At 54.9% G+C, this 15,637-nt stretch overlaps 1 protein-coding gene across 9 annotated transcripts in view; it reads left to right on the forward strand.

The window, feature by feature from the left end:
* The window catches only part of DLG3 (discs large MAGUK scaffold protein 3), a 73,145-nt gene that overhangs the window by 19,553 nt on the left and 37,955 nt on the right, over positions 1-15,637 (forward strand). For 4 of the 9 annotated variants that reach the window (XM_050310708.1, XM_050310710.1, XM_050310709.1 and 1 more), the window contains exon 1: positions 3,517-3,858. The exons of 4 other annotated variants lie outside the window; for them this stretch is intronic. In XM_050310708.1, coding sequence (XP_050166665.1) covers positions 3,532-3,858 — 327 coding nt within the window. In that variant the 5' untranslated portion in view covers positions 3,517-3,531. Of the gene's footprint in view, positions 1-3,514; positions 3,859-15,637 lie in introns of those variants that run through there. One more of the 9 variants, XM_050310707.1, reaches the window with a different exon arrangement.

Here is a 15,637-nt window from a genome sequence, read left to right on the forward strand (position 1 = left end):
TACTGGAACCTCCAGCCCTGTTCTCCTAGGAGCTGTGCAGCCTCTGCAGAGGATGCCTCTTCCAAGTTCCATTCGACAAGCCCCAGACACAGCAAATTGCAAATCCCTGCAGGATGAGGTCTGTGGCAGTGCTAAGGAACTGGCTGACAGACTGAGCCAAGTTCAGCTGGTTCCTCTCTTTGCTGCTCTCCTCCCCATTGCCTGCCCTCCCAGATACATTTCCCTGCCCCTGCTCCTTTCCCCCTGTTCTCAGCTGGGTGGCTGCAGATCCTGGTGCCTCCCTCTGCTGTGTGTCTTGGGTAGCTTTCTGCAGGTGCTTGTGGTTGAAAAACATACCCTTCCCCGTGCAAAACTGTCCTCCACTTCCCCTCTCAGCATTATAAAGATTCCCAATCTGCATCCAGGCTCAGAGCTCAGGGGTGGCTTTGGTTCCCCTGGCAGGACCCAACCTCTCTTGGGCGAAAGTCGGGGAGCAGCGTGACAGCACTCTGTCATTTCTGCAAGGAGCTGGCTGCCTTCAGCCTGCCCCCATCTTCTGCTCCTAGAAAGGCTGTAGGTGCAACAACCCCTCAGCTCCTGGTGCCTCACACTTGCCTTCCTCTTCCCGCAGGACTTCATGCGAGAGGAAGGAGGCGACAACAGGGGCTGAAATGCCGGCGACACCGGATAAAACCTAGCTCCGTGCCGCCCTCGGGCCTTGTAAATAGCATCATCTCCGGGGATTTCTTGACACTTTGCCGAAATTAGCTCCTGTAAAAAGAGCATCTTGCCAAAGCTGAATTTAAATAAGACGGGGAGAGTTCTGGTAGGAAGAGGGTAGAGGATGAGAGCTCGTGGTTTCCTCAAATCACTTCCCTCCATGAAGGCACCTGCCTGGAAATCAGCTCCCAGCTCCTTTAGCTCTGCCCACTGCCCATATCACTGCAGTGAGATGCCTACAGGTGCCTGACTGTGCTGGGCACTGTGCCTGCCCTGCCAGACCCAGGCCTGGGCACCTCAGTGTAGGTGCCCACACCTCTTGGTCTCCGGAAGAGCCACTCCCAGTAGCCAAAATGCCACTACTCACTAAATCAAGCTGGAGAAGCACAGGATGCAGATGCCCCTGGCCAGCCAGCCCTGGCCTCCCCTTGAGCTTGATAAGGTGTTCCCAACCCTGTGCAGCATTAGGAATGTTGCAAGCAGGTGGCAGCAACCAGGGATTATTTTTTTCCTTTAAATTGAGGCTAGCAGGCAGCACATGCAGTTCAGTACAAAGGAACAGGAATTAAACAATTCTTGTGGCAGCTAAAATGGGACATGTGGGTTTTTGGGAGGGGACGTGCAAGAGGTAGGGAAGGGCTCTGTCAGAGCTGCAGCAGCTGAGGCTCAAGGCCCCTCTGTTTGCAGGTAGTGATGAGGCACTAACAGATAGGAGAGCAGGGGAAAGCAGCAGAACGTTTTAGATCATGGAGCTGTCCCTGAGTTTCCAAGCTGGCAAGTGGAGTGGGGTGGAGGTAGTGATGCTGGCACCCCAGGGCTGGTAGGGAGGGTGTTTCTCATGTGGGGGTGCCCGTTGCAGTCCCTTCAGTGGGGCTGCCGGAGACCGAGCATGGAGGGGACCAGATACTTTCCTTGTGGAGGGTGCACACAAAAAAAATTGGCAGGGGAAAAAAATCCAGTGCTTCTCTTTATTGTTCGCTCAGCTCCTTATTAAAGCATTTTTCCCTAACTGCTCTTGTCCTTTGCTTTTGCACTTCCCCCCTGAGTGAATGGCCATGTCCTTGCCTGGGAGATGGCACAAGGAGCAGTAGAAGATGTGGAGATGATCCTAATTCCTTAAAACCTGAAGTGTAAAGCTCTCTGATGATAGTCCCAACACTGTGTGCTTTCCTGCCGTGCACACACACACGGGTTTTCATTGATTTACCTCTGAACAAGCTTGCAGGCATCCCATCCTTCCTTGTCCTAGTGAGCTCCTGGGGTCTGCAGTGTCCTGTGGCACTGAGGTCCGCTGGCTAGAAACAATTTCTTGCGTGCGCTTGACTGCTTGGGAGCAAACACTGCAGGAGCACCTCCTGTCTGCAGCGGTGAAGTGCAGAAGTAATTTTGTATTGCAGTTTAAGGAGCTAAAGAAGTAAGGAGTGGGCAGGGGCATTTGTCTGGCCATCCATCGTGTGCTTCCTCCTCCCACAGCCCTGCTCATGCCTGGGACCATATTGCACCAGCTGCAGGAGGCCAGTAGGAGCCTTGCAGACCTTGCAACCTGAACTGGGGTGTTGCACTACTATGTCTTGTGGCTCAACTTGTGGCCCCCTCCTGCTTCTGTCTTTTACCCATACCCTGCAGGAGCCCTGCTGTGCACGTTTCATTGCTCTTCTACATATTTATGTACCATTGCTTTGAATAGTTTTTCACCCACCCTCGTGTTTATTACAACTGTTAAGCATTAGAAGGCTGGGTTCAGGTTCTAAATGGTCAGGTGTTGCTTTTTGTAACTGCATTTTTCTTTCCAATTTTTCTGTATGATTCTCTTCTGAACTTCTTCCAGTCCTGCACTTGTGTGCAAGAGGTGAAGGACTGCCTGAGCTGCGCTGGCAGCAGCATCCTTGCCCTGCTGCACCAGCAGGCATTTCTGCTCTGCTTTTACCATCCCCTGATGGCAGCAGGTGGAAGGTCCAGCAAAGGCCCTCGGTGTTTCTACATCCCCGATACACCCGTGGCTCAAGGGGCAATGCCAGCCATTCCCAGCAAAGCAGGGTGAGAAACTCACATGGAGATGCAACAAGAGATGCTGCTGCCATCCTAGCGACCAGTTTTCCGAGGACTGGAAAAATGATTTCATACTCCAGCGCGCACCACAGCTGAGGCAAACTGAACCCCCTCTTGGGTGTCAACCACAAAGCTGTCGGGGCTGCCAGGCTGGAGGAAGAACGGCGAGGGCTGCCCGGCGCGGCGGGACGGGCTGAGGGGCAGGCGCAAGGTGATGCCCGAGGCAGCGGAGCGGAGCATCTCTGTCCCTCCTGGGCGGCGCGGGGGCGGCGCGGGGACTGCCCGGTGCGCGGGGCGAGCGCGGGGAGCGGCGCCCCTGCCACCGGGGCGGGGCGCGGAGGTTCCGCCGGCGCGGATTGGCGGCTGCGGGGGCGGGGAGGTGAGGGATGCTCCGCGCCGCCGCAGGTGCCGCGCTCCCGCACCGAGCCGAGCCGGGCCGGGCCGAGCCGGACCGCGCTGAGCCGCCCCATGCAGCGCAGCGGGTCGGAGCTGCTGCCCCGCGACTGAGCGGCGTTGCGGGCGATGCCGCGGCGCGCCCCCGCGGAGATCGCCGCGCTGTAACACCACCCCCCTCCCTTCCTCCTCCTCCTCCGCCTCCTCCTCCTCCTCCTTCTCCTCCCGCGGGGCCGGGGCGCCGAGCGGGCGAAGAGGCGGCAGGCGCGCCTTGCGCGGGGCGGGGCCGCTGCCGCCCTGAGCATCCCTCCCTCCCTCCCTCCCTCCCTCCGCCCCTCCGCGCCGCCTCCCTCCCTCCCTCCCAGCCGGCTCTATGGTGTGAGGGCAGCGATGCACAAGCACCACCACTGCTGCAAGTGCCCCGAGTGCTACGAGGTAACGCGGATGGCGGCCCTGCGGCGCATGGAGCCCCCCTCGTACGGCGAGTGGCAGCACGAGCAATACGGCTACGGCGGGTACGGCTCGCAGACCCTGCCCGCACCCGGGGGGGCCGCGCCCGCAGCCCGCGGCAAGGCCAAGCTGGGGCCCCCCGCCCGCGACCCCGCCGCGCTGAAGCCGCCGCCGCCGCCGCCGGGGAAGAGCGCGACCAAGGTGAACGGGAGCGGCCCGGGCTGGTGGCCCGAGTGCACGTGTTCGAGCCGCGACTGGTACGAGCAGGTACGGGCCAGCCCCGGGCAGCCGCTCCCCGGTGCGGGACGGGACGGGGCGGGCGGCTGTCGGGGTAACGCGGGGTCCGCGGCGGGTTCGTGGCAGGGCGCAGCATCACCGCCGGGGCGTCGCGGGAGGATGCTGGCACTGCCGGGGCTGGATGCTGGCACTGCCGGGGCTGGATGCCGGCGTTGTTGCGGTTGGCCATCGTTGCTCGGGCTGGCGTCGGAGTCGGTCGGGTTGGTGTTGCCGGTGCTCGGGCTGGCTGCCGCGGTGCTGCCCAGCGCGGGAGCTCAGCACTGGAACAGCCTCCCCAGGGCCGAGCTGGGCCAGATGGATCTTGCTTGCCAAAAGGTGGGCGTCGGGCATGATGTATTTTGGACACCCCACCTGAGGTCCGTGCTGCTCGCGGTGCCGTTGCCTGGAGCCCTGGCAGCATGAAGGGCATCCCGTCATCCTGTGTTTAGCAGGCATGGTGCGTGCTGCCCGCTGGGCAGCCTCGTGGGTTCGCAGCGTTGCTTGCCAGCGCTCCCAAACTGTCACCCACTCTCCACTGAGTTGTGGTTTCCTCGCTCTGCTGCTACGTCCCTGCTCCCCGAGATTATTACGTAACCCTGCTCTGGTCGCTGGCGTGCTGTGTGCATTCTGCCCCATTTCACTGCCTCCATTTCTTCCCACACACATTCATTTTATTAGTGTTCTCCAGGACCCATTCTCAGGCTATGTCTCTCTTTCTCCCCTAAATGGAGAGACCAGTCTTGTTTTGAACCCACAAGCCAGCTTAGAAAATGGTTGGATCTGTTTGCAAAGCATTAAAATGGAGGCTAGACCCTGCCTGAAAAACAATTTACCCTGCTTGAGAGAAAGGCATTTCAGTTTGCTTCTTCTTGCCTCTTTCATTCATTATCTTCAAACCTCACATGATTTCTTATTGATCCTTCTAATTATTATTTCAAGATGCTGTAGCAGGCAGACACACGGGAATCAATGGGAATTCTCTCCTCCTCTCTCCTCGGCAAACACAACCCTCTTCTTCCCTTCCTCTGCTTTTTCTTCATTACTGTCTCCGTCTGTAGCTCTGGTTGAAATAATTAGATTCAAAACTGATAGCTCAGATGATATTTACAGAAGGCACCCAAAACCCCAGCCACCTTTCTTATCAGCCTGGTCCTACTTTCTTTCTCTACCACTCTTTGCATCAAAATCAGCCTCAGCTCTCTCTCGCCTGCTGATTCCTGGCAAGCATTCTTCCATCTTTCCTTCACTATCTCTTTCCTTCCCTCCATCCAGAGCAGCAAGCTCGGGGAGCTGGGCAGGAGCAGAGAATTGAAGCAGGTTTGCTCTCTCCTTTCTACTCCTGCTTGCATGAAAGGTCTGGCCCAGGATTCCTGGTAAGGCAATTGCAAGCAGTGTGAGAAGGAAGTGATGCCAGCTGCATTGCTGCCGTGGCAGCCTGGGCAGGGGAGCCTTTCATGTTTTTGCAATGGTGGAAGGGGAATCATTGTCTCTTTGTGGTGCTGCCATGGAGCTTGGGCTGCTCGGGAAGTCCGCGTTGGGATTCTCTGCTCTGCCTTAGCCTCTCTGAACGTGAAAAAAAAAATTTAAAAAAAATCAAAGCTCCTCACGGCATCACAAGCAACAGAGGATGCCAGTGTTTGAGGCTATGTGAGCTTAGCAGGGTCTGCATGTAGAATATGACGTGTGTGGTATGTGCACTGCCTGTATCAGAGCAGGCAGCGTCGCTCCCTGGTGTGGAGCAAATGTATGCAATGAGTAAAGCCTTGCAGCAAATACCTCGGCAACGCTCTGCTTCTGATCCAAGGGTGCAAAGTGCCTGAGCCATGAGGAGTCCATGTTCTTCCCAGCCCAGTGGTGGGCAGAGGGACAAAAGGTGGTAACACGGAAATGTCTAGGCACGGCTGGTGCCCAGGCAGGCGGGTTTGGCTCCGGGAGATGTTGAGCTCTGGGTGGATTTGGCTGGATGTTACGGATGCAAAGCGGTCTCTCCACAGGCAGCCTCTGTGTCCAGGAGAGCCTCAGCTAGAGGCAGGGCTGCCATTTTTCAGGGCTGCCCCTTTAAATGAGCTCCCTGTCCCTGGAAGCAGTTCCAGCAGCCGAGGTGGGAAGGAGTGCGCGGGCCAGGAGGCTTTCCCGGGAGAACAGGGATCTGTTCACCTCCTGAGGAGCTTCCCCACCTTTTTTCCTCCCCTTGCTTCTTCACACAATCAGAGTTGAGGCGCATGCTGGTGCTCCACCATCAGAAGCGTGCTCCCAGGTGCATATGGTGGTGCATGTTCTCTGACATCATGGCACCCTCTGTCAGCTCCACGGCACGTGAGACGTGCCCACACGTGCTGCCCAACACACGGCGTGGTCCCAACGTCAACCTGCACCTCCTCCCACTTCCAATGCCCCTTCTGTTCTTTCCTCCTGCCTCTCCCCTTCTCTAGGACACAAATCAGCTTGCTCAGGCAGTGCCAGTAATTGAGAACCCTTAATCCTCACTGGAGGAAGGGGGAAAATCTCTGAGCTCTATGTTTCTCATCTTTTTTTGCTTTGATTTTCTTCTCCCCTTTGAGATCTCTTCCATTTCTTCTCCCTTATCTATCCATGTTTCCCGTCCATTAGTTCCCGGTCCCTGCACTTGATGTCATTGCTGTCCTCTGTTGTTTCCATCACCATCCCTTTCGTTGGCCCTGTGCCCTCCTTGTCCCCCCCTTGCTTTCTGGTGGGGCACTCAATTCCTCCCCTGCCAGACTGGGGTGACAGGAGGACTCCTGGCTTTTGGGGGAGGAACGGCAGCGTGATCCAGGGAAGCATCCCTGATGCACAGCACTAGAGGAGCAGACTGCTCAAACCACTCCTCTCACACAGCGAACGCCCACAGCCTCTCAGGAGAGGGGTGCTCAGCTGCCTGGCCATGCCCAAGCCCCTTCTCCTGCACTGCTCCGTGTGCTGAGGCTCTGGAAGTAGCCAATGCTTTTCCCTTCCACAGGGAATGTCCAGTTCTGTGTTTTAGTTCACTCCAAGGTCCCTGGTGCTGGGCACAGTGACCAGAGCAAGGCCCCCCCATGAGAATCCCAAGGGTCTCAGCAGAGTATTCATGTGCATTTGGGGTGTCTGGGGAAGGGGCCAAGGGCAGTTGCAGTTCCCTGGCATGTGGCTGGGAAGTGCCCTCTGCCCCCAGGGCTGCCCCAGGTTTGCTGGCCCTGCTTGGCCAGAAATGTGAAATCCTGCTGCCCCTCTTTCTGTGGTCCCTTTTTCCCTCTTGGGGATTCAGGAGGATGCAGAGGGGAGTTAGGGCAGCATTACATTGAGTCCCTGACCACCTCCAAGTGCCTGGAGCGTGCCAGGCTTGTGTGTTCCCCACCCCTGGCAGAGGTGCTCCATGGCCAGGCAGGTGGAGGAGTGGGACAGGTCCTCCCTGCCTGTCTTTGGCAGTGAGAGTTTCACTGATGTTCGCTGATGGGTTTGGATACACAAACACTGCTTGTTACGTTCATCCCGTGTCCTGGGAAATTACCTGCAGTAGGTGGGCACAGGGCAGCCCTTGCTGAGCCTTTGGGTGCTGCTGGATTTGGGGCTCCTATCTCTTGGGACATGGGTGGCAGAGGTGGAAGAGCCCTGGAGAAGCCACAGGGATTCAGACTGGGTTTCTGAGTGACGAGCAGGTATGGCTGGAAGGAAGGAGGGAGAGCACCAAGAGGACAGGTGGGAAGCCAAATGCAGGTTGTTTTGTGGGAAATGGCTGAAGCCCCAGATGTTCCCTGGGGAGGTGCGAGGGAGGGTGAGAGGAACAGGGTGCCGGGGACACGGAGGCAGTGGAGGTGGTGAGGTTGGCAGGGTGATGTTGCTATGGCTACTCCCGTGCTATTCATAGAAGAAATTAGCTAAATCTTTGCACTGAAACGTGGAGGAGGAGAGAGGAGGAAGGCGTTCTCCGTGTTTGGAGGGAAGGAGAGAAGCCAAAACAGGAAGGGGGTGAAGTTTTCCTTCTTTCCTCTGTGCCTGCACTGTGGAGGGGCATTTCAGGGGAGCACCGCTGCCTCAGCTGCCCTGCGCTGGCAGGACATGGGAGGATGCAGGAAAAGAAGAGCTGTCCCGCGGGAAAGCCGCCCCGCAGAGCTTCCACACAGAGCCCCGCATGGCAGGATGAGTTCTGTATCGTGCCAGGAGCACAGGAGACATCCTTTTAATTAAAGACAGCCAATCTGTGAAAGGTATTTTTGGCAACCTAAATGTAGATGCAACTGTAGTGAAACTTGCCCTTCGCGTCTGGCTCCGTTGCTGAACACAGTGCTCGTCTGATCCCGACCCCATCCATCTCCTCAGCCTCGGCTCTCTGGTCACTGGTGGTCCCCCTGTCCTCCTCCCACCTCCAGCATTTTTTCTAGCACATCCTCCCGCCAGCCGGAGTCCCAGAGAGTCTTCCCTCTCCAACACTCCTCATCACACTCCACTCCCTCGTGAGAGTTTGATTCCCCTTCCAAAGACCTGTTTGTCACCTCCTCACTGACGATGTGTAAATCTGCGTGTCTGTTCCTAATATATCCCCCTCCATCTGATTTCACCTCTCAGCTTGTTTCTTGGGCATCTCCATCTGCTGATCCTGCCGTCATCACCCAGTTGAGTTGCTATAACCAGGTACTGAGCTGCTCTCCTTCCCCCAAACCCAGCCTCGCACCCGCCCTCGGCCCCTTGCCCCACACACCTGGGAAGCAGCCGATGTTTGTCATGGTCTTGATGTTCCTTTCCTGCCCCCCAGCTGGAATCAAGACCTGGATTATGCTTTATAAAGTCATCCTCCTTCCCTGTGCCTCTCCTGGGGAAACTTAAGCTTTAACGTACGGATGATGAGTGAGCCAGTTCCCCTCACCCATCCTGGATCATCCCATGTCCTGCTGCCACCCTGGGCTGGGCTGAGGAAGGTCAGATGTTCTCAGTGCTCCTTCGCAAAACATATTGAGTTCATTTAGGAGTGGACAACTGAGGACATTTGTCTCCTTAGTTTATTTATTCACCTGTAAGACTTTTCCATCTCTCTTTGAGCATGTGAATCCCTTGGACAGGGGCTGTGCACTTGTTCTTGTTGACTCATCCCGTTAATACAGCGAGGGATAACACTGGAATTAGAGAAGTGAGTTGAAGGACTGAGCTTAGCTCCTCTCCAGCTGGATTACCAACTGCTGCCTGCCAGCCAGCCCACATGCACAGACCACAGCCCTAGAGCTGCACCCTGCTGCTGGTTTTTGGGGTGTTGAGCTGCTGCAGGGACCCCCAGAACATCACAGAGAGAGGTGTTGGAGCTGGTGTTCGAACAGGCTGTAGTAGAGGTGTAGCTGCTGCTGCTGTAAAGGCAGCATCTGAAGACACATAAGTGGGAGATACCCCATAAATGCAACAGGTGGAAGAAGAGGAAAACACTTGCCAAAAATGGGAGGACGTGGCCCTGCCACACTACTGGAGAAGGAGGAGGAGGAGGAAGAGGTGGGGAGTGGATTGGTGAGGCATCCGGGGCTGAGCACAGACAGGTTCAGCAGGGATGTGTGGAGGAAGTTCTCCTCATGAAGAGCCTGGGAGTGGCTGGAAGGCCTTCAGGTCCCACCGCAGCAGCATCTGCTGTCATCCCTGCTGGAGGGATGTCCCGTGCCCCCATGGCTGCGCTTTCTACCTGGCTCTTCCGCCATGATTTTGGGCATTACATGAGTGGGACTTGCCTGAGCCCAGTCCAGGGTTTCAGCCAGGATCTGCTGGCCATCCTTGGGGTGTACTCAAGGGTGGAGGGTCCCGTGGGGGGTTGCATGAGAGGGAAACCCAGGGGATGGCCATACCAGAGGTCCAGTCCAAGCACCCTGGGTGTGGAGGAGGGCAAGAGGTGGTAGCGAAGCAAAAGCTGTCCCTGTCCCTGGAGGGTTGCCGTGCTCGGGGTAAGCCCCTCAGCACATCGTGTGCTATTATGGGAGGAGAGAAGCTTCCGCTCCTTCCATAGCTGTGAACGCTCATTTAGAGAGAGGAAGTCATTAAGACTAATCAGGCCGTAATCAGGGCTGTGGCTGTGTGCCGGGCCCCTGCTGTGCACAGCTCCGTGCAGGATGCTCTCCAAGGGGACCATGGGCTCTGGGTCCCGTGCTGGGGCAGAAGGACCTCCGTGTGGGGTGGGGTGTGGGGCCCTGCCTGCCACCCCAAACCCCAGGTGATGGCAGGAGCGACAGCGTGCCTGTGGCTCAGCACTGCAGTTGTGATTCAGGAATGGGTGTAGCCCTTGCTGGGAGGTTGTGCCAGCACTGTGGGTGCAGTGGGCTGTGTTAATGCTCGCAGCTGGTTTTAGCACATGCGAAGATGGGATGATGTAGGGAGCCCTCAAGGGCCCTCGTTGCAAATCCAGCAATATGCTGTGAGCGTGTATCGGGGACTTGGAGATGAAAACTTTTAATACAGTGTTTAACAAGTTCAGAATGCCTGAATCTGAAATGAACTTCACGGTTTAGTCTGCAGAGCTCACTTGGATGGGGCTTGCTGAGGAACTGCTCAGAGGGTGTAATTATTTTTGGGACCATGTGGTGCTTCAGAGCACACCAGACCAGGCCCCAGATACCTTCTTGTCACCTTTGTATTAACTGAAATTTAGATTGAAGCTCTGTTAGCAGATCTTGGTTTGTTTTTTTCCCACAGAAACATGTTTCTTAACACTTGTTAACCAGGTGTGCACTGGAACTTACTGAAGAGAAGAAAACAGGATATTTGAATTCCAGGAACCAAAGAAATCTTAATTTTTTTAACACTGTCCCTTATTCACTCTTTTTTCCCCCTATACATATGTATTTTGCTGAGGGGAAGATAAAAGCATTGCCTCTTTCAGAGAATAACAACTCTTCCTGTGAAAAAAAGGAATCAAGTCAATTTTATTTGGTACCACCAGGTCAGAGGGAAGCTACTGAAGCCCAGCACCTCTGCAAATTGGGTCACTTATTTTAGAGGGCTGAGCCTGGAACAGGATGTCTAACTTTCAGCTATGAACACGCTGGCCTTAATGGTTTCTAAATGGAAACTGAGACTCCACAGAGCTTCTGTTTGGGAAGCTTTCTTCCTTCCCTGCTGAGTGAAGGCTTTTTCCAGTCCCTATTTAAGCTTACTCTTTAAAAAAAAAAAAAAAAAGGCACCAAAACAAAGATTAAACCCTCAGTAGCTGCTTGTGTTCGCATTACACTTTGGGCACTTCAGTGGCTTTGCCAAAGATCCTTGTGACCAGGGACCTTTCAAGTCCCCCATTCCCGGTTTCCGGATGGCTGGGGTGCTTTGAGCCCGTGCCGAGGTGCAGCCCTGGTGCAGGGGCTCTGCTGCCACGGCCCCAGAGCCTGCTCGTGCCACCAAAAACGGCCCAGCTCGGATGTCTCCCAGGGGCAGCCTGGAGAGGAGGGCTGATCTTGCTTGCAGCCCACCCATGCTGGCTGGGAGCCGAGCACAGGGGCATGGACAGCAGCCAGTGCCTCGGTAGATGGGAGTGACAGCGAGGGTTCTGGTCACTCACAGGCTCCATAGTCAGCCCCATCATCATTTCTTGCATGGTTGATGGCACATTTTGAGCTGTGCAGAAGGAGGGCAGGGCCAGGCTCAGCCTGTTGCTCCCCTTCGTGCAGGCACGCCGTCGGGTCATGTGTGCCTGCCTCTGCCCAAACCGTGTCAGCCAACAAGCTGCTCTTGCAGTGGGGGGAGAAAAAGTGCAGAGAGACTTACTTTATCCAGCCCAGTGAAAGGGAAGGGAGACTCATCTCTGGCCAAAAAATTCTTCAGCCTCCAGAAGCTTCTGGTTTTCTTTTGCTCTCTTTCGCTGTCCCAGCCTCTGGGAACCCTGAGGGATCAGCTCTCCCTCCGGTCTGCAGCCCGTGATGTTCCCAAGCATCCTCAGCTCTGGTCACCATGAAAGCCCATGAAAGCAAAGAGAGATGAGCACAGGGATCGGTGAGAATGGGACCAGCCCTGGCAGCAGTGTGGTACCTCTCCCCTTGAGAAGGGAGGTCGAAACCTGGATTTGGTATTGAGATGTAGGAAAAGCCCTGCATCTCATGGGCCAGCTGGGAGCCAGGCTTCAGTCTGGGAAGGGATGTGCCATGCATCGCTTTTTGACAGAAGGTCTGTGAGGTGGCTTCCCTGGGCACGGCCAGGTGAAAGCCAAGGGCGTCTTTGAGGGTCCAAGAGCAGCCTGGAGAGACGGTGCCAGCCCCTCTCTGCTCCAGGCACCTGCCCAGAGCTGGGACTCATCCCCTCCCTTGCCTCAGGCACAGGGAGCCTCAGGAGTGGGTTTCTGTCCTGCATTGACCTCAGACACACCCACGGGTTGCTCAGGTGCATTGGGAGCTACATGCTGGGCTCTGGGTTGGTGCAGGAGGTGGCCCCAGCATTGGGAAAACCAGCTCGTGTGCGCAGGGCAGGGAAGTCTGGCACAAGGCAGATGAGCGTGTCAGTGCCTATCAGGGTGAGTGGCGCCGAGCATGGGCTGCCCGTGTGTGCTGTGCTGGCAGGACCTGAGCTCGTTGCTGTGAAATTAGCTCATTATCTCGGTGCAAACCCGCTCCCCACAGCAGCAGGAGCCTGTTGGTGCCCGGGCATCCTGCAGCCGACCCCACTGCCGCAGCAGCATCACACCACTCCTCGGCATCCCAGGGCTGGTACCTGCGTGTTCACAGCTAGCACCCGGCACAGTGGGGTCCTGAGACACAGCAGCTGCTTCCAGAGCTGTAAATACACAGCTTTCTCTATGGTTTAACACCCTTAAAAAAGAAATCGAAGCAGATGGAGCTGTACTACAAGCAGCTCAGTGTCCACCCTGATTAGATGCTTCTGTTGGGCGTCTCCCCACTTGTGGCCTTTGCCCCTCAGAGCTTTTAAAAGGATGTAAAGACTGAATTTCACTTATCTCCAGAGCCCTTTCCTTCTGAGTGCTACTGTTATGCCTCAGATGGTATGAAACAAAGCGTATTAAAAGACAGATTGACTTTTCAGTCTGATCCAATCTGGGTAATTTGCAGAAATAAAGGAGTTAAGGTTAGTACTTTGCTTCTCGTGCACTAGCCCAGTGTCACAAATAGTCACTCTGTCCTGCACATTCCTTCCTGCATAACACATTGGGCACACCAGCCTCCTGCAGAGACCAGCTCTGCATGTTAGGCCTGGTATTTGTCAGCTGTGCTGGCTCCTGTTTGAGTCCTGTTGCTGGTTAAGGTGGAAATGGGTTTATATGTGGGCACAGTCCAGTTGCTGTTGGCCTGGGACATCTTTAGCATGTGTATTTTGCCTGGAGGAGACACATAGTTCCTGATCTCTGTGGGCTGGCCCCCATGCTGGCTCTGTGGAGGATGTGAAGCTATGGCAAAGCTTTGGAATTTCAGTTCTGGGGAGATTATCTTGAACTTTCAGTTCAGCTCCTGTGTGCCAGCACTAAGAGCAGTCCCTGGGCAAATGTCACAGGGCAGGACTCAGCCCTCAGCAGCAGGCTGGTGGACCTGCTCCATTTTCTTGTAATTGCAGCTTCCCTTTGGCTGCAGGGAGCCAGCCCCTTGCTGGGGACTGCATGGAGCAGGTTGCTGCTCACTCCATCAGCACCTGGACTGTGGCTGCCACCAGGACTGTTGTGTAGAGCTCAGTGAATGGAAGGCACTGCTTCTCCCAGCGCCTGTGAGACCAGAAGGCTCTTGAATCCTGACCTTCAAACTTCATCCCCCCTTCACCACCGTTCCCCTTGACTCCTGTTGCTGCCCAGATTTTCCTAACAGCTGTCCTCTGCCTCGCTGGCTTTGTGCCTAGATCAATCTCTCTGCATCTGTGCAGTGACCCCACTCACTCCCGAAGGTCCTCGAGTCCCCGCAGCCTCCATCCCCTGAGACCCAGGATCTGTGCAACCCCTTGTGCCTCTGTCTGATGGAGGGAATTCAGGGCCCCTCCAGCTCTGCTGGGCTTTGGTGATCCTGCTGCTATGGAGTGAGCACTGTAGGGTTTGGACATCTTCTCTTTCCACTTGTAAACCCCCCCAAGCACAAACAGGGCTTGGTAAATAATAGTGTGATGAAGGGGTTTAGATGGAAGAGATCTGACAGCCCCCATTGAATGTGATCTGACTGCACAGCCCTGTTCCCTCTCCTCGCTGCATGCAGCAGCCCCCTGCTCCTTAGGGCATAAATTACTTACCATTCCCTATAGAATTGAGGGCATGGTTAATTCACCAGCACGTTCCTGCTGCCCAGCAAAAAAATTATGACGCTCTCTCTCTCCTCTGGCTAGCAGAGCTGCTCGGTACATCTGCCTGCCTGGCAGAGGGAGCAGAAGCTTTTTATTGTCATGTCCTCTGCTTATTTCATGGTCTTAGGTCTGGTCTGACCCTTCAGTAGAACCAGCAGGGTGCAAATGTTGGAATGTTTGCAAGTGGAAGTCAGAACTAATGTCCGAACACCTTTCTTGTAGCAGCTGGAATAGCCGACTGCAGGAGGCAAATGGAGATTTCCTGGTCTGAGTTCTTCCTGACCACGTGTGACTTTGTTTTAGAGCAGCCACTCACATTCGGTATCTCCTGGGTCCCATCTGGAGCCTGAGTGGGAAATTGTGCTCCTAGCAGTATTTTGAGATGTAAAAAAATCACTAGTGTGGAATGGCTGCAAAGGATGCTCAGTGTGCAGGGAGCAGGCTAAACAAAATATGTCCTTAGGGCTCACCACTGTGTGAGCGAGGCAATGTGATGTGTGATTTTTTGGGCTATTATTAATTCAACAAAGAGTGCAGTGGGGCTCAGTGGAGGACTTGGGCTGGACCTGCAAAAGCCTCTGTAACATTATGATACACAGCACTTCTCCCTGGGAGGGATCCAAAGCCTCATTTGTGGAGCTGAATTCTTGTTATAAATCATGGGGCACGTGATGGGCTACATTCATTTAGGCTGCCTCTTCTGCATCCTTCCTGGAAGCTCATCTAATAAGAGCTGGCCTCTGGATGCTCGAACCTTGATGTGCCACCGTTTGTTAATTGCTGGCAGTAGAAGAGCTGCTTTTTTTTGCCTTGAGATGTGGAATCCCTTCCTAGAATTGCACTTGGGACTAATAAAAGCCCGTGCCAGGTTTAATATATTCTATCTCACAAATTATCTGGATTAAATACAAGGACTGTATACTGCCAGAGAGGGGATATTCCCAGTTTAACTTTGCTTCTGGGCCTTGGAGATCCCAAGACACTGAACCTGAAAATTGTGATTCTCTTATGTGTGGAGGAGGGGTTTGGCAGCAGTGCTTGGAAGTGGTCGTATTTGGCCGAGTAAGAGATTTAATTGCCATAAAAACTATGATTTTGTAACCAATAGTTACAGCTGCAGGAAAGATCAGAAAGCATCTGAATAAATCAAATTAACTACCTCCTGCTCCATCTGTATGAGAGCAGAACCTTTCAGGACAAGATTTAAAACACGGTGTGGTCGACCCTTAACTCTCCCACCTATGAATTGAGGAGAGTGAATAGTCTAGAAATACAATGAGCTAAAACAGGAGATAGAAGGGGCTACCGTGCTGGGTTATGTGAGGAGGCTGGTCTCAGTCAGGGATGGGCAAGTCCGGAGGAGGGCAATAAGGAGGTAGCCAGCTCCTGTGAAAATATCCCAGACTCACAGGCCATTGGGCTCTACAGTCCCACACACCTGTTAATGGACAGACAGTGGGTCCTGTTAATTGCTGCACTAGCCCACACCTTGACTCGCTGGCCCCGATGTTCCTGATGCCCTACGGCAGACGGCTCACTTCACCTCCCCTTGTAG

Source organism: Myiozetetes cayanensis, unplaced genomic scaffold (genome assembly GCF_022539395.1).
Source record: "Myiozetetes cayanensis isolate MyiCay16 unplaced genomic scaffold, myiCay2020 scf15, whole genome shotgun sequence".
In the NCBI taxonomy this organism is placed as follows: Eukaryota; Metazoa; Chordata; class Aves; order Passeriformes; family Tyrannidae; genus Myiozetetes; species Myiozetetes cayanensis.